General features: G+C 38.1%; 2 protein-coding genes across 15 annotated transcripts in view; one reads left to right on the top strand and one right to left on the bottom strand.

The window, feature by feature from the left end:
• The first annotated feature begins 2,550 nt into the window (after positions 1-2,550).
• prg4b (proteoglycan 4b) lies at positions 2,551-10,197 on the top strand. Of its 10 annotated transcripts, none has more exons than XR_013817658.1 (14): positions 2,665-2,973; positions 3,232-3,348; positions 3,441-3,563; positions 4,543-4,581; positions 5,619-5,672; positions 5,782-5,868; positions 6,018-6,440; positions 6,495-7,079; positions 7,267-7,350; positions 7,568-7,704; positions 7,805-7,958; positions 8,067-8,168; positions 8,470-8,612; positions 9,053-9,393. XR_013817658.1 is itself a non-coding variant. In XM_079831638.1 (14 exons), the coding sequence occupies exons 1-14, from the start codon at positions 2,910-2,912 to the stop codon at positions 9,169-9,171; spliced, it is 2,247 nt and encodes a 748-aa protein (XP_079687764.1). In that variant the 5' UTR covers positions 2,665-2,909; the 3' UTR covers positions 9,172-9,394. The 10 variants fall into 10 exon arrangements, 6 of the variants coding, with proteins under 6 accessions (XP_079687762.1, XP_079687764.1, XP_079687765.1 ...); XM_079831638.1 differs by having other exon boundaries at positions 5,586-5,672; positions 8,487-8,612; positions 9,053-9,394; XM_079831639.1 differs by having other exon boundaries at positions 2,670-2,973; positions 8,487-8,612; positions 9,053-9,394.
• tprb (translocated promoter region b, nuclear basket protein) overlaps positions 9,307-18,394 on the bottom strand; it is a 24,354-nt gene continuing 15,266 nt past the window's right edge. Inside the window, exons 40-50 of one of the 5 annotated variants that reach the window (XM_079831630.1) lie at positions 18,199-18,345; positions 13,998-14,085; positions 13,685-13,836; positions 13,507-13,575; positions 13,320-13,411; positions 13,137-13,240; positions 12,948-13,046; positions 10,525-10,678; positions 9,819-9,931; positions 9,645-9,734; positions 9,307-9,549 (exon numbers count right to left, since the gene is read on the bottom strand). In XM_079831630.1, coding sequence (XP_079687756.1) covers positions 9,506-9,549; positions 9,645-9,734; positions 9,819-9,931; positions 10,525-10,678; positions 12,948-13,046; positions 13,137-13,240; positions 13,320-13,411; positions 13,507-13,575; positions 13,685-13,836; positions 13,998-14,085; positions 18,199-18,345 — 1,152 coding nt within the window. In that variant the 3' untranslated portion in view covers positions 9,307-9,505. Of the gene's footprint in view, positions 9,550-9,644; positions 9,735-9,818; positions 9,932-10,524; positions 10,679-12,947; positions 13,047-13,136; positions 13,241-13,319; positions 13,412-13,506; positions 13,576-13,684; positions 13,837-13,997; positions 14,086-17,518; positions 17,848-18,198; positions 18,346-18,394 lie in introns of those variants that run through there. The other 4 variants (XM_079831632.1, XM_079831631.1, XM_079831633.1 and 1 more) reach the window with 4 other exon arrangements.

Below are 18,394 nucleotides of genomic sequence, written 5' to 3'. Positions count from 1 at the left end.
CTTTCAGGACTCACTGTTCATAGGCTAGCTTATAGAGAGCATCAGAAGGCCTACGCAAGGTCCTTGAGAGATGCTCAGTCACAGTTCGACTCTTGCATCATTAACAATAACCCTGGAAACTCCAAGAAACTTTTCTACACTATAAATCACATCCTCAAACCGTAATAACACTCTTTTTCAGAAGCCACAGAAGAGAGGTGCAATAAGTTCATGACCTTTTTTAGGAGCAAAGTAGACAACATCCACTTTCACCTTCCTAGCACCTCCGCTCAGCCTGTCCCGACTGTCGATCCACAGCCTGGGACTTTCCAACATCTCTGCTGCTTCTCCATCATCACACAGAGCGAGGTTGAGGACATCAGAAAGACGAAACCATCCACCTGTGCACTGGATCCTTTTCCCACAGCCTTGGTCAAATCTAACCTTTGTGTCTTAAGTCCCCTTATAACCAAGATCATTAATCATTCCCTCCAGGGTGGCCATGTTCCTTCATCACTCAAAACTGCTATCATCAGACCAATTCTTAAAAAAACCACTTTAGACCCAGATATTATTGACAACTACAGACCCATCTCCAACCTTCCATTCCTCTCTAAGGTGCTGGAAAAAGTTGTTGCTGCACAGCTTCAGGTTAAAACAAAATAATCTATATGAGAAATTTCAGTCTGGTTTCCGCACAGGACACAGCACAGAAACAGCTTTGGTCAGGGTCACAAATGACCTATTGATGGCGGCAGATGCTGGTTCCCCATCCCTTCTCCTCCTCCTCCTGGATTTAACTGCAGCTTTCGATACTGTTGATCATAACATCCTCCTTCACCGTTTACATTCCACCATCGGTCTCTCTGATTCTGTCCACAACTGGTTCTCATCTTATCTCACTGGGAGAACTCAATATGTTGCGTTGGGAGAAGCTACATCCCTGTCACACAACGTTACCTGCGGTGTCCCTCAAGGCTCAGTGCTCGGCCCCATCCTGTTCATCCTCTACATGCTCCCCCTTGGCCGTGTCATCAGCCGGCATGGGATTTCTTTTCACTGCTATGCTGATGACACTCAACTTTACCTTAGGACAAATTCTTCCCCCTCTGCTGACCTCACTCCATCCACTTTGATCACTTGCCTGGATGAGATAAAGGCATGGATGAAGCAAAACTTTCTGCAGCTAAACAGCTACAAGACTGAAGCAATCCTAGTCGGCACTCCACTTCAGGTCCGGAATTCCGTTATCACCAGCATTGCTTTTTCTGATCAGGACATTCCACTTTCTACATCAGTCACCAACCTGGGGGTCAGAATGGAATTGCAACTTACTTTTGAGGCTCACATCAAACATCTGTGTAAGACCTCCTTCTTCCACCTCAGAAACATTGCCAAACTTCGTCCCATACTAACACTGGCAGATGCGGAGAAGCTTGTCCACGCCTTTGTCTCCTCCAGGCTGGACTACTGTAATGCGCTCCTTATCGGGATCCCTGGCAAAAATCTCCAGAAGCTGCAGTATATTCAGAACAGCGCTGCTAGGATCCTGATGAGGGTGCGCAAATAAGACCATATCACCCCCATTCTCAAATCACCCCACTGGCTCCCTGTCATACTCAGGATTGAGTATAAGATCTCCCTCCTTACTCATCAGTGCATCCATGGTGACCCACCTATCTCAAGGAACTCCTCACCACACAAACATCCACACGTAACCTCCATTCTGTTTCAACCCATCTTCTTAAAACTCCCATGACCAAACTCCGTACTATGGGAGATTGGGCCTTCTGCTCAGCTGCCCCCAGTCTGTGGAATGCTCTCCCTGACCACTTGCGGATCCCACAGACTGTAGATGCTTTTAAATGTATTCTTAAAACCCACCTTTTTAGCAGAGCTTTTGATTGATTTCTTACTTTAATTTTTCGTTTTTCTTTTTTTTCAGTTTTATTTATTCTTATTTATTTTTATTTTTTTATTGTTTTAAATCTGTAGCACTTTGAGATTTTGTTTAATGTAAAGTGCGTTACAAATAAGATTTATTATTAGTAGTAGTAGTAGTATTGGGTGTAGGCCTAATGTAAAGTAATGGATTACTTTCAATTATTCTGTAATTAAATTACAGTAATTGCATTAAATACTGTATAGATATAGACTAACAATTCTAGTATAGGCTATACAATTATAATGGTTTAACATCAAAATGTAACGCCTAATGTTAAAATGTATTTTGTTTTTAACATTTTCCCTTTAAATACTTTGGTCAGTTCAAGAATATTTTATGCAATTTTACATTATTTATTTGAAAGAATTAAAAGATCAGTTTTATATATCCATATGGTTCAACTGGTCGAGGCTGATATGGGATTTAGAAAGCAACTAGTAATCTAATAGCCCTAAGTAATGCAATTTTTTTAGTTTTTTTAGAGAGAGTAATTAGTATAGTAATCTAATTACACTGTTGAAGCTGTAGCATAATTAGTTTTAGAGTAACTCAATACTGGTCCCAAACTAACTCAAATTTTATTTGATTTCCAAATGATTTTATTAATATTATATATTATTTTCTAGGGGCGCCAAAGGAAAAAAATGGCCCAGAAAATCATACTGACAGAAATTTCGTTAAAATATTGATAATTTTCGACTGGAACATTTGTAATGAGAATAGCCTGTGATGTCACCCAGGCAGCGGACTTTGTAAATGTTTTCGGACAGGCACACACAGTGAGGGGGGAATGTTAAAGTCTGTTTGTCTTTGTGAATCACCGCACCCTTGAAAACTAGACGATTACTAATTCAGCACTGGCAGTATAATTGGACCGACAGGGGAACACCAACGCATTCTGCCTCTATATAAAAGTGAACATCACTGCAGGTGGAAAAACAGAGGGTCTATTAGACGACTGTGATGACTCCAGAGAACAACTGAGATGGCCACATATCTGTCCTTACTGCTGCTCTTTGCATGTGCCTCCACAAGCTTTTCAGATCCAAGTAAGGCGACAGAATCTCTCTCTCTCTCTCGCTCTCTCTATCTCTATTTATATATAGAGATATCAATCATATATTTTATTCTGGAAATATAACAGTGAGCTGTTTTTCTCTCAGGGTAGTGGTGCAGTCTTTTCTGTTACACTGTAAATAATTAACTCATGTCTAGTGTTTGTCTCTGTCTAAATATACAGATATGTTGCTCAATATATTGAATTTCTAGTCAAAATCTGCATTTTCTTTAAAACAAACTCTGTCCAGGTAGCTGTGGGGGTCGTTGTGGACAAGGGTACTACAGAGGAAGTTCCTGCCAGTGTGACTATGAGTGTCTGGGCCTGAATGAGTGCTGTATAGACTTTCGAGACTTGTGTACTTCAAGTAAGGTTCATATGAACTTCATTAGTATTGGTGTATTTGGTGTGAATGTTATAAACACTATGAGATTGCATTTCTATTATTTCTGATCACAGAGGACTCATGCAAAGGACGCTGCGGAGAGCCTTTTAATAGAGGCAATCCATGTCACTGTGATATCGACTGTGTCTCATTCAATCAGTGCTGCCCTGATTATGAGAGCATGTGCCTGACGGAAGGTAAAAAATTAAACTAGATGGAGAATTTATTTTGGTATAGTAAAGCAACTGCAGCATATTTGAAACAAATTATATCTAAATAGAACTTAATTGATGCCTCTCCCAACATGTACGTAAATACATTTGCAACAATTGAAACTAATTGTATATTTTGATGAGACTAACATACACTGATTGCAAAAATATAAACTACTTAATATTATTAATAGTATCTTATGCTCACCAAGACGGCATTTATTTGATAAAAAAAATAACAATAAAAATAACTTTTAATAAGGTTAAAATAACCTTTCGATTTTAATATATTTAATGCATAAAATTAAATGTTTCTGTAATGGCAAAGCTGAATTTCCAGCATCATTACTCCAGTCTTTAGTGTCACATGCTCCAGAAATCATCCTGATTTGCTGCTCAAGAATTTTTTTGTTGCTTACTATTTTTGTGGAAACATTTTTTTTCAGGATTATTTGATGAATAGAAAGATTTAGAAATTAATTTGTAACAGTAATCTTTTGTAATACCTTTTGTAACTTTGTCTTGACTGTCACTTTTGATAATTTTAATGCATTCTTGCAAAATAAAAGTATTAATTTCTTTCAACAACAACAAAAAAAGTTACTGACTCATACATTTGAACGGTATTTATTAATTAAAATAATTAACAACAGAAATTTGTAATTGCAGATGTATCCATCTGTTTGCATGTCTAATCGGCCCTAATTTTAAGCTTATATCTCTGTGACTGTCACACATACTGCCTTAAAGCCAAGAAACACTGCCACTGCAGCTCAAAGGACTGCTAACTTATGCCTAAACATAAAGAATAAAAAATCTACAGGTATAATTACTGCAGCTTTGTCACAAATAACCAAATCAAAGGTCTTTCTGATCTTTTGCTTCATGTAGCTGTTCATTGTTTTAGTAACAGTTCTCTTTAAGTACAGTTGTAAGTGTGACATCTTGTTGTTGTTGTTGGTAGAATCCTCCAATGAGATGACCAATGAGGAACGGATTGGAGGTGAGTCTTTCTCTTTGTGCCGCTTTGTCTTTTCCCCCCTCCCTGTAGGGCACTTGTTGAACTGTGTTATTTTGACATTTTTCCTGATGAAAAAAATATTATACTTAAAGCCACAATATGTAATTTTTCGCCGCTAGAGGTCGCTTATTCAAAACAACGGCGCAGCTTGATGATGCCTGGATTTCACAGAGCTTTTATTATGCCGCAGACAACCGATCCCGCTTCTTCTGGTTATGCATAAACATCGCTGTTTTATCAAATTAGATACATTATTTGAGTGTGTTGAAAGTTATGTTATTATGCTTCTCTGTGCGTTCACTCGGCGGTTACTATGAAACACTTGTTGCAAACTGCAGTAAGCTAGATCGATATTAGGCATGGTAAAACATGGCTGTAAATAATGAAAACTAAATTTAAACAATAAAACTAACTGTGTTGAGCTATATAACAATGATTAGTTTTCTGTCGATGAATGTATCCAAACAGTTGCTCACCTGTCTAATAAAACACATAATATATTAAAGTGTCTTTGGTGTTTCCATGGTTTCTACAAAATTAAAACGGAAATTGGGGGTAACGCGGGTATTATGTAATTGATACCCGACGCACAGACACGGTCCGTGTCCTGGTTAAAATTGCTTATTTCTCTGGATTTAAACATTCTTGGTAACATTTGGGATAATGTAAGTACACAAGTCAACTGTTCTAGTGGTTTTTGGATATTTTAATCCAAAAATATTACATATTGTGCCTTTAAAGTAAAATCCTAATGTTTTTCCCTGTGTGAATGATTACACATAGATGAAGAATATCTGGAAAGTCAATTTATAAGAATAATAAGTAATACAAAATATATAACCGCATCATTGGAAGCTTGATCACTTATGACAATTGAAAAAGCAGTTGATTTTATATCTTGTTTATACTTAAGATAATTGCTTGTTTGGTAAGACACTTTCAGTCAATATTGTGTTTGCAACCTGTGGCAAAACCATTGTTCTCAGATAAAATGACATTGTCTTCTTATGCTGAGGCAGAAGAGTTAATGATCTCTGAGGATGAAAGTGAGCCCACACCTTTTGAGCTCCTTGGTGAGCAAGTTTTATGTCAAATATATATATATATTTTTTAAAAACAGCAGTACTTGCTGACAAACATAATTACAAAATGAATTGAACATTTAACTGTTATGTTACTCAGACATTGAGCAGACCACTCCAGGACCAAACAGCAGCACATTGGCTTCATCTCTCCCCCCATCTAGCCCGTCTCTCACCCTGTCAGAAGGTGCTTGCCACAACAGCAACATTTTATGTCCTTCATGGTTTACAGTGTTACACAGGGTTTGACAAAACAGTGCTGATTTTATAGTTTTCCTGTGCATGCTGTAGACCACAGTCATTCCACCATAACTGTAATCATTTTATCCTCTCCAGATACAAGCGGCATGCTCCCTGAGGATGAGAACCCTATAGAGTCAACCTTTCAACAGCCATCTGAGGAGATGACAACTTCCAGCACACCACAGCCACAAGAGAATGCTAGCACAGCACCAACTGAAGGTCCTACAAGTGCGCCACTAACAGAAGGTACTACAAGCGTGCCACTAACAGAAGGTTCTAAAAGCACGGCACCAACAGAAGGTCCTACAAGCACGCCACTAACAGAAGGTCATACAAGTGCGCCACTAACAGAAGGTCCTAAAAAAGCGCCACTAACAGAAGGTCCTACAAGCGCAGCACCAACAGAAGGTCCTAAAAAAGCGCCACTAACAGAAGGTCCTACAAGCGCAGCACCAACAGAAGGTCCTAAAAAAGCGCCACTAACAGAAGGTCCTACAAGCGCAGCACCAACAGAAGGTCCTACAAGCGCGGCCCTAATAGAAGGGCCTACAAGCGCGGCACCAACAGGAGGTCCTACAAGCGCGGCCCTAATAGAAGGGCCTACAAGTGCGGAACCAACAGGAGGTCCTACAAGCGCGGCCCTAATAGAAGTGCCTACAAGTGCGGAACCAACAGAAGGTCCTACAACCGCACCACTAACAGAAGGTCCTACAAGCATGGCACCATCAGAAGGTCCTACAACCGTACCACTAACCAAAGGTCCTACAAGCACGGCATCAACAGAAGGTCCTACAAGTGCAGCACCAACAGAAGGTCCTACTAGCGTGGCACCAACAACTGGTCCAGCAAGCGCAGTACCAACAAAATATACTGTCATTGAAATGGGTAACATGGCACTGGGTGAAGATCCACAGGAATCGTCTTCTCTCAAGGATTCTAGAGCTACCTTATTTCCAAAGACACCGTCCAATCCTGCTCCAGTGAAACCAACAAAAAAACCCACTCAGCCTTGTACAGACAAAAACGGCAAATCAGAACCAAAGGAATCTCCTAAGGATCCTAGTGGCATTGGTCCAATCAGACCAGAAAAAAAACCTTTTAAACCGAGCTCAGACAAGAATGGCAAAACAGAGAGTATTAAGGAATATCAAGCTGGTAAGATCTTTCATGCTTCATATTCATTGTGGCAAATTTTGTTTCCACTAAGAGCCTTCATGGTTTCCATCTGAACACTGCTGACATTCAGATACTATCATGTATATTTAAACTTCCAGCTATTATGAAGTTTTTAAAAAGGAGGTTTTGCATCATTATTGATTTGTTGTTTCTTAAATCAACCCAGATGATTATGACACTAACCTCTGCAGTGGGCGTCCAGTCAGTGGTCTGACTACACTGAGAAATGGTACCATTATGGTGTTCAGAGGTCAGTACCACAGTACAACACATTTGCTTTATAGCAGCACTTATTTTGGTTCAAAGCATTTATCATGTCCAGTTTTTAAGTGGTAGCACAAAGTAGAATGTGGAAAAACACATTTTATTCCTTTATAATTATATGGAAAGTTCCAGAGTGTAGGAAACAGTGACCCAAATGTTAAGTGTGGAAGAATTGTGTGTCGCTTTCCCTTCCTTCTCTATAGGACATTATTTTTGGACACTGGACAAATACAGAAATCCTAATCCTCCTCAGTTAATTACAAAGGTGTGGGGAATCCCATCTCCCATCGACACCGTTTACACCCGCTGCAACTGCCAGGGCAAAACCTACTTCTTCAAGGTTCATATATAGTCATTAGGACAAAACACTTCATTTCACCACAGATTTGGAATCACAGACAATTATAACAGAAGTTGCGCTGTTTGCACATATTTCACAGGGAAAGGACTACTGGAGGTTTGAGAATGGCATAATGGATCCTGGCTTTCCCCAAACTGTCAGCCAGGGCTTCGGACAAATTGGTCACATCACAGCGGCTTTATCTATACCCGAGTACAGAAGCAGAAAAGAGTCTGTAATCTTCTTCAGAAGAGGTAAGAACTAGAAGAAAATATTTAAATGTGCATGCTGTAAGCACACTATGGCTGCTTGTTTTTATTAGGCATGTTTGTCAGTGTTGATTTTCAAATCGATTTCTGCAGGGGGAATGGCTCAAAAGTACACATACCAGGTTACTCCAACTTGTGGGAAAAGGCCAAAAATCCCTGTGTTCACAGTGAGGATGAGAGCCAGACGACAAGCCGGTAAATAATCACAAGTTTGATTGCAAAATACCATTTTAGTCCATATAGCATTACAACATTTAAAAGATCACATTTAAATGACAGAATAATAATAAATTAAACAAAAGGAGGGGGACGTTTTGTGTGTATAAAAGCATTTGTGCAGTTTGTGAAAATACTATGTATGCTACTTCCTGGAACAGAAGTTTTGCCAATATAGCCTCAAAAAGGACATTTTGTTCCAGGTGTGACCTTAAAAAATGAAAGTGAGACAGACCTGTTTCCCAGCAGCAAAGTGAGAGAGTGTTTTAATTCATTTTAGGAGTTTTTCCCCCCCAGGTGCAGCTCTGGGGCAAGTGATCAGTATTTCAAAGACCTGGAAAGGATTTCCAACCCCGGTGACCTCATCCGTGTCCGTTCCCTCTAGGGTGAAAGAGGGGTACAAGTATTATGTGTTCTCTCAAAGTGAGTGTTACAGCATTCATTAAAACTAGTGTAAAGCTTGTTTCAAGTCGCATCAAATGAGCTCCTCAACCAGGTTGGAATTGTGTGTAATGTTTATGATTGATCATATTTGGCAAGCAATACAATCACAAGATTCACTAGAAAAATTGCTTGTCTAACTACATTTTTCAATGAAAGAAATATTTTTGTATTTATATGCGATTATAGTATTTTTTAATATTTAGAATTTCAGTTGGTCATTTTATTAGCTTTTGCTTTTTACAAAATATTTCTATATAGCATTCATTTGTTTTTATTTCAGTTTGAGTAATTTTAGTACTTCAACTTAAAATATGTTTAACCAAGAAAACATTTCTAATTTTTCAAATGTAAAGAAGTTTTTCATATTTCAATTAACGCAAATGTCGTTTATTACATATTTGTGTTCTTGTCTTTCACAGGAAATTATTACAGCATAAAAATGGAAAGAGAAAAACCAGTGATCTTAAACCCTGCAACAGGTCCGAAGGAAAAGTCAGCAAACAGCTTCTTCAAATGCCAAGAAACTCAGAAAAATTGAGTCATTCACCTCTTTACCTCATACCATTTACAGGGAATTTAGATTTCTAGTGATGCCCTTGTATTATGTGCAGTGGAAAAACAGCCTTTGGCGTTGCATCGTCAGTGACAGAATTAAAGGACAAACAAAGAATTTCCTTCAAAACTTTTATTGTACGAATGTAAAATCACTAAAATAACAATGATGAATTGCTCAAAGCATTAAACTAACAAACAACAATTATAATACATTGACTGAATCCTTGAAGCAGAACAAAAACAAGGTTGTTCTTTAGGAACTATTAGATCAGAACGTGTTGCTTCAGAATTAGAACGGTGAATGTTGGGAGTTTGCTTCACCTGGCAAAACGGCCCCTCACTCCCATGACGCCTGGTCCACCTACAGCAACAACAACAAAAAAAGGTCAAGAAATAGGTTACATCTTACTGTGTCAATACATCTGGGTAAAAAAACAAAAGGGTACATATTCTTACCCCTCTTTACAAAGCTCCTAGAACCACGACCACTAGTCCATTGTCTGCCAGACCCTATTCTGGCTTTAGGAGGCTGAGAGCTGCTTGTGTCTAGAAAAGAATAGAGACACAGTTTGTAAACCCACAATGAGATATTCTAAGTGGTTTACATAATTTTAGTGTGCTTGTGTGTACCTGCAGAACTAGATGAAGGTTCTTGGCTTGTGGAAGGCAGACTCGCCTCATCTGATGTCTGAACTTGTTCCTCTGCCTCAGTCTGTGACACAGCCTCAAGTGAAGCTTCAGCACTGCAGAAATATTCAGACACAATTACCTTAAAACACACATATATTACTCCTACTGCTCCTTCATGGAGTACATGATGTATCAAACTCCTTATGGCACAAGAATGAAAGGAAGCCGTCAATGTGTTGTGTGGGTAGATTTAAAGCTACACTGTGTAACTTTTTTAGTTTATTCTTGTTAGCTAAAAACACTTAGTTCTTTCAAAAATATATGTGCTCATTAATGTACATTTACTTCTTTCAAGTAATAAAAGTATTCTCGTAAGGTTATAATATGCCATTGAAAATACATACGGGTAAGGGGTTCGAATGCGGGTCGCCATGTTGCCCCTCCATCTTGAAAGTACATTAGCCAAAGAGGGACATACCCGTAAATTCAGGCTTCACCTTTCGCGTTTTAACACTCGATGGCACCGTGTCGAATGTGGACGAGGTCGAACTGGAAGCCATGTTAATTTTGGACTAAATCGACCACCGTAGGAGTTAAAATTGAATTGAGAGGAACAGAAACTAAAATTCTCTGGATGGTCATATACCTTTTCACCACTAGATGGGGGAAAATATCACACATTGTAGCTTTAAGGGCTCGCACTCACCTGTCTCCTGGGTCCATGAACATGTCGTCTCTCTCCTCCACCCCACTGTGGCCTGCGGGAGCACTGAGGCCCGGAGTGGATGTGCTCACCATGGGCACAGACTGAGAAGCATGCTCATTTGCTTCAGATGGCACAGTCTCTGAAAAAATTGTCACTGAATGGATAAAAACAGCTGATTTAACAGATTTTAAAGTGGTAAAGCAATAAGGCATAAAAAAATATAAATAATTATTTTGAAATGGCTTGTCATCCCTCTGTGTGTAAGCAATTTTGAAAAGTGAAGCAAGTGGCCATTGCATAATACTGTGCTTTTCCAGATTTGTTTAAATAGGGGATTTCCAAGAAACCTTAAATTTAGATACTCATTATGTGTACATTTATAAACACACAAAAACTTTTCTTCATATGTCGAAGTGTCTCTTATGCTTACAAAGGCTGCATTTATTTGATCAAAAATACAGTAAATTGAAGTAATTTTGTGAGACGTTGCAATTTCAAGTAGCTATTACGCCAGTCTTCAGTGTCACATGATCTTTCAGAAATCATTCTAATATGCTGATTTGGTGCTCAAGAAACATTTCTTTTTACCATCAAGGTTGAAAACCATTGTGAAAACTGATACTTTCAGGATTCTTTGATAAATGAAAAGTTCAACAAAACGGCATTTATTTGAAATAATTAAATGTTCTGTAACTTTACTGTCATTTTTAATCAATTTAATGCATCCTTTCTGAATAAGAGATGATAGTGTATAAATCGTCATTATATTGGAAATGGACTACTCCGTTTCCTCACCATCAGTTTGAAAAACCCACATCAGTAAACCCCTATTTTCAATGAAACATCATATCTGCAGAATTGTGACTGTCATACTAAGAGACCAAAAAAGGATGCATGACTTTGTACTAGGGATGAAACGATTACCGGTGTCACGATAAACCACGATAAAATTTTGTGACGGTTAGTAATATCGTAAAAAATTTAATTATCATTAAAACCGCGTGTGATTATCACGATTGTGAAAACTCACGGTAAATCATGTCCAGTCAGCGTCAGTCTGTTGCGCGCACCGCTGTTTTTTGAATGAGAAGAAATGGCAGAAGGCAGTGACAGGACTCAGATTGTTCAGACTTCTAAAAGGACAAAATCTGAGGCGTTGTCATTTTTTGGCTTTTACAAAAGTCCTGACGGAAATTTAATCGAAGATGGTCACCCTGTCTGCAGAACATGCCAGAAGAAAGTCGCTGTAATGGGGAACACTTCAAAACTACGAACGCAAGGCAAGTGGACTTTGACCTGAATACCAAAACTACGTCTGGGAAATAATAACGTGAAGCGAACGAACAAGTTCAGACAAGACTAGGGTGACATTTAAGGGATAATAATCAGGGCTTGACATAACCGCCATTTGCGGGTGTAACTTAACGTTATTTCGGCTGCACACTAGCAAATCTGGCTGTTGAACTTATTATAGTCTTCTCAAAAGCCATCTGTTGTAATCGCGTTGCGCATTATAACCACTCACACGTGTTTATCTTGAGTTTATGAATGCAATGTATGTCTCATAATCAGAGCGTTCAGATTAGCCGGAGTTTTGTTCGGAGCGCGCATAGGCTATGCATCACTCTCACTCGCTGAAATCTACACTAAAAGCAGAGATAAACATGCAATGTACGCAGGACATTTATTCATCATACAGAGGTTGACTGTTTTTGTTCTATTTCAGCAGCGAAAATAGTTTCAAACATTGAACACAGCAGAACCACAGCGCATCTGATATGACTGGCACAACGCTGCCGAATTTAGGGATCGTCTCTAAAGTTACACACAACATTGGTAACGTTATACACGTTTGAAACTTCAATAGCATTTGAAGAGAATGACAGTCATAAAACTGACTGTAAAGTGATCATCTAGGTGTCAGGTATGATGCACACATTTTGATATTTAATAAAATAAACTGTCAAATCATATGGAAATATGGATAGGCTATGCATTATTTCACTAGGATACTGTTTGGGCTCTTACACAAAATATGCTAGATTTAAATGCATCATTGCTGAACACTGATGAGAATATTGCTTGAGAATATATTTACAGAGATAATATTAGAGATTATATTTACGACAAATTATTATTATTTATGCGTTATGTGTTGCTATTGACGACGGCCATTATAAGGAAGGAAATCCCACAGAATAGAATCTTGCTTAAAAAAGTGCATAGAGCTGCTTTAGTTATTTGTTGTTTGTTGATTTTCAAATATAAAACTTGTTGAAATGTTTTAAGTGTGTGCATCTGTTCTTTTTGAACACTCATCTCGTTTGAACAAAACCGTGATAATATTGATAACCGTGATAATTTGGGTCACTATAATCGTGATGTTAAATTTCCATACCGTTTCATCCCTACTTTGTACATACCAGGAGCAGCGATCTGTAATGGGGTTGTGGGCACACTGCGGCCCCCTGACTCCTCTTCATGAGCTCCAAGGAAAACAGAACTATCATACATGCATAAACCTGCAAAACACAGAAGACACAATAAAAATAAAAAAAACAAACCAATATCTGACAAAGAGCAGTTCAACAGCATAAGGTAATGCATACAACCTTGTGAGGGCAGCTGGCCAAGGTCTGAGTGAGAGGAGCTGGTCTGTGGGAGGTCATCTGAAAGACCGAATCGGAATCGTGATACGCCTGCAACCTGTGGAGAACTTCGTACAACAGAGAAGAAATCAGTGTACAGTGTACAAGCACAGAAGTATATAAAAATAAAAATTCCTGGAAACGCACTGGATTGCTTCAGCAAATCCATCCGAGCGCGGAGGAATGAGTGTAGGGGTACTGGGAACCATCCTGTCATCGTCCTCAAAGTAATGCTGCTGCTGGGAAACAGAGGAAAACGATTACTCTGGGATTGAACGGCAAGCATTCAAGCTCAGGTGCAAACACCACACAATCAAACTAAAAGGTGACTCACTGCACTACTGGCCATTCCAGGGGTAAGCTGAAGACCTCGGCCCACTGACTGCCGACGTACTGGGAGACGCTGCAGACACATGCAGTTTTTTTTTCAATGCACACTCCAGGCAATGTCTAACAACAGCAAACCATTAAATAAAAAGTTCTTCAGGCTATGCCACGCAGTACACACACACCTGGACTTGAGGAGGCCCCAGCTCCTGAGCAGGTGGGGCCAAGATGTTCAGTCGAGGTGGCAGAGGATGCTGAGGTCTCCTGGGTGATTGTGGAGGTCGAGGGGCAGAGCTGGTGACAGGTGCATCAAACACATCCAATGTGTTTGTTTCAACTGAGACGTCATACAGAAGAAAGGGAAAGAAAAGGTGATTTAAAACACCAACAACTGACTTTTCGAAACTTAAAAGCCTCAAATCGCACTCATTGTAATTGCATGGAAAAGATCAACAGTACATGAAAGACGCTTCCACATGTCCTTTTAGACAGACTTACAGCTCTGAGAATCTGCCATACGCAGGGTGGAGTCTGTCGCTCCAAGACTTTCCTCCGTCTCAGTGCCTGGATCCGTGGGATCAGGGCCCTTGGAAAGGATGGCGTGGAAAGATAGATGGGGGCAGAAATAACAGGAAGAACATTTCTAGTTAATTTCCTGAGTACTGACATTTTGATTCATAAATACACAGAGAAAATTAGCCCAAAACTATATTTAGCAGAATGGGTTTTAACTTTTTTTTATTATTATCAATAAATATGAGTGAAGAGTGTGTAGTCAAACTGAGCCTGTTATGCCAGCTACACATGAATACATTGTATAATGGCAAGTTACGGTTAGATCGTTAAAACAGGATGAGCTAGCTTATACAGACCTCTCTGATGTTAAGTCCAAATGTAGGTTTATGCTGCACAAAAAAACGATTGTGTGTAAAAGGGTTGGGCAAAGGGAAGAGGAATTTACTGAATATCAATTCATAGATTTCTATTTACATGAAGGAATTTAATTGGTCCAACAAGTTTTGCAACAAATAAAATGCATAGATAATTTTAGCCTAATTATGCCCATTTTCCTACTAAGTAGAATTGTTTTCCTCTACTAATTAATTTGGAGATATACACTACCATTCAAAAGTTTGGGGTGAGTAACTTTTTGTTTTTTAAAATAAATTAGCACTATTATTAAGCAAGGATGCATTCAAATGATCAAAAGTGGTAGTAAAAGACATTTATAAACGTAACAATGTCCATTTAAAAAAAAATGCTGTTTCCACAAAAATATTAATGATTTCTGAAGGATCATGTGACACTGAAGACTGGAGTAAATGATGCTGAAAATTCAGCTTTGCCAAATAAATGCTGTATAAAATGATCAAATCTTTGTTTAATCTTTGATTATTGATCAGCCTTGGTGAGCATAAAAGACTTCTTTCAAAAATATTTAAAAAATCTTTTGAAAGGTAAATTAAAACTAATAACCAGTTTGATGAATAATATCTAATGTTTGTCAGAATTTCTCATGTTTTAGGGATGGTCATAATTAACTGGTTGACTGTTAATCGACAGTAATAATTTTGACCGATTAATATGATCTGTTAAATAGTTTAAAAAGTAATTTTCAAAATATTTTGAAAACATTTGCTGCATGGTTAAATACACTACATAACATTTAACTTTTGAGAGAAAAAAAAAAACATTAGTTGTGTCATTTTATTACACAAAATAATGTATATGGCTAACGGTAAATAAATTGAAATGTTTACATTGTAACATTATAAACATCATTAACAGGATTCCTACACATTTTCCATTTCAAAATTCCATACTCAAATTTCCAAAACTATCCGGACCACATTAAACATAAATGGTTTATAAAACATTATTTTCAGCATTATGTTTGGTATTTAGTACAGTCACATAAATATTTATATTTTCTTTTTCATTGGTTCTCAAAGTGATAACGTGATTACATGAGAAACCCAAAACATTTTATATACTGCATAAATTAATCTCTGACACAGTGTGACACTGATCACCAAACAGCAAAGTACAGACTGATTTAGATGATTATTTGCTCCTTTCTGTTGCTGGAGTCTTGCTTATGGTAAAGATAAACAATTTTGCATAATGAAAATGTGCATTCATACATTTTATATTTAGAAAACTGAAAGAAAATAGAAAACTGAATAGGTGCAATAGCCTGGAAACAAATATTTTTCAATACTTATTCAGACCTGGAAATCCCATAATTTTCCAAAGTGAGTAGGAAGGAACCCTGTATTAACAAAATCCTTAAAATTCTGTATTCTCCTCATTCCACAACAAATCCTTTAAATTTAACGGTAATGAGAACAGAAAATGGAGGGGGGGAAAAGATGAAGGAAAAAAAAGCTATATAAACGTCAAGCAGTGTTGCCAGATTTTGAATTTGATTGTGCGGGTAATAACGGGCGGACAAAATTTGGGCTGGTTTGGGGTCAGTTTGGCAGTTTTCAAACATCTATATTTTATAGTCTAATTGGTTAATAACAAACTCAAGTGTGCATGTACTTCATACAATTAGTGATCACGAGACACAGAGGCCCAGGCAGAGTCAGCTGGCAGGTGTTGACGTTGCCGACGAGCACGCACTTCGACAGGGAGACGCGCTCATTCATGACAGGTTTTCAGCGAAATTGTAGCTGGATAGCAAGTGATCGCTATGCCAAAGTGTCATAATATACAGCAAGTTATCTACAGTAATGAGTGGGAGAGTGAACCAACTCTCAAAACGTGGTTTTCACCTGTGACTCAGAGTTAGTTATATTTATAAAGTCTCCAAGAGCACAGTTGAATGACTTGAATTGAAATCGAATGGGATTATGACTCCTGTCCATCATCATGTGCGAACTGGCCTGATCAGGAAATCTGCACCGTTTAAACCGTCTAGACTGCGCTGTACTCGCCCGACAGCTGCTGAAATAGGTTTGAATCAACGATTAATCCATTTTGACTGTGTTAAGTTCGGCGTCATGTTCCACAAATGTACTTCACGAAAGACATAACGTTACTGTGGTTCTGTCTGAAGTTAAAGTACAGCACAAAGATAAACACATTCTTGTTAATTTTTTGTTGTAGGATTATCGTATGCATGTATCTATCAGTGAATGGCACATTTTGGCTGTGGTGTGTGTGTAATGCCTGCTAGTTTCGTTTCGTTGTTTATTGCGATCACTTATATTGGGCACTTTTTGACATATGAAAATGCTGCATGTGTTTTTTCCCTGAGTTAAAGTAATCGCTTAATTTCGTGATTTTGACAGTTTCCACTTGGACATTTTAGTCATGCATGCCTGATTTGAATGTATTTGCCGTTTTGTGATCCGTTTTCCTGGAAACTGTATTTTTATTTTGTCATCATTTTGTTTTAAGGAGATAAAACGGTGCTAATCAGTCTTGAGTGATATGGCGATAAAATATCACATTATTTTGGCAGTTAAAATTTTGGGTGGTGTTTTCTTAGATTGGGTGGGTTTTAGTAGGCTTTTGGGCTGGAAATCGTCAACCCAATCTGGCAACACTGATGTCAAACCAAAATGAAATTAACTGTGAAACCGAAACAGTCATTGGGCTCACAGAGCCTACCTCTCTCATTTGGCACAAATCCAAATGTTTCCATATCCGTGATGTATTTGGATGCTAAACTATTATTAATTATGGCTTTTTACTTGCATGCCAATATCAAAATAAAATCTCATCCTTCACACTCACAAAAATGCTCAACACCACAGTGGGACGGTGCTCGCACGTAATGCCACAGATTTTACTAAAGACCATTTAAATTGAGAAGTGTAACTTATAAATAAATTATATGTTTGATTGACTATTTTATTTTTATAATGAACAGGGTGCGATGGCAAGTAGCAATGCTTGAACTGATATGTTGTGTGTGTGCACGAGGAGTCTGCGTGATCACTTATAAGAGCGGAAACAGCTTTAAATACGCTGTCATTTATGGTCATACAGATAAGAGTAAGACATCATTCAAAACTTACTTTTATTTGTGTACACTCACAATATAAACAAAACATTGTGCTTTTGTAAAATAAAGAAAACAAACAGGATGCCGTTTTCTGCCGTCTCAGTGAACTTGTTTTTGGAGCGCATCACAAAAATGAACAAACTTGGCATATTTTTCTTTTGTTTGGTTAATCTGTTAATTATTAAAGTGATGTTTTGTGTATTCCTGTTATATATAAATGATTTTATTGTGTTTTTCTCCGTTCACAGAAGTGCTGCAGGTGCGTGATGTGACGATGAATCCTCATGTTCTGTTGTTTATGCTGCTATTTGTGCATGTAAAACTAAACCCCTGGAAAACAAATTTTGGTATTTTTAATGGATTACAGACACTTACCCATTCTAAATTTATTTAATTATAATTTAACAATCTTGTTTAACGAGCTTCGGTTGTCAGTTAGGGAAAAAACCTAAATCAACATCCCTAGTACGTTTCTATAGATCATACATAAAACATATGCTATATGGGTAATCCAGAGTGAAAAATACAATGTATTAAAAAGAAAACTACATTTACAGCAGTTTCTTTGAATATCATTTGATTTTAAATATACAATTCTGCATCCTTTTTGCTACCTCAATTTAAATTCAGGAATCAACATTCTCAACTGAATTCTGATTGGTGCACAGCTCTGCTTTGTACCTCTGTGTCGTCTCCCTCATAGGCCTCATTGTCATCTCTGCTGGCGCTCCCTTCATTGCTCTCTTCTCCCTCTTCCCCAATTCCTCCATCCTCCTCATCATCTTCATCTTCCTCCTCTTCCTCATCCTCCTCCTCCTCCTCATAATCCTAAAGTGGGTAAAAACAGTTCATATAACAGGATCAAACATCACTGAAT

The sequence above is a fragment of the Gobio gobio genome, assembly GCF_949357685.1.
Source record: "Gobio gobio genome assembly, chromosome: 12".
In the NCBI taxonomy this organism is placed as follows: Eukaryota; Metazoa; Chordata; class Actinopteri; order Cypriniformes; family Gobionidae; genus Gobio; species Gobio gobio.
This window is presented reverse-complemented; position numbering and strand designations above follow the sequence as displayed.

Coding starts and splice junctions, on each gene's coding strand:
- prg4b (XM_079831635.1), top strand. CDS start 2,910: ATGGCCACATATCTGTCCTTACTGCTGCTCTTTGCATGTGCCTCCACA. Junction 7,705..7,804: donor GCAAAACCTACTTCTTCAAG/GTTCATATATAG, acceptor CATATTTCACAG/GGAAAGGACTACTGGAGGTT. Junction 8,169..8,486: donor GAGAGCCAGACGACAAGCCG/GTAAATAATCAC, acceptor TTTCCCCCCCAG/GTGCAGCTCTGGGGCAAGTG.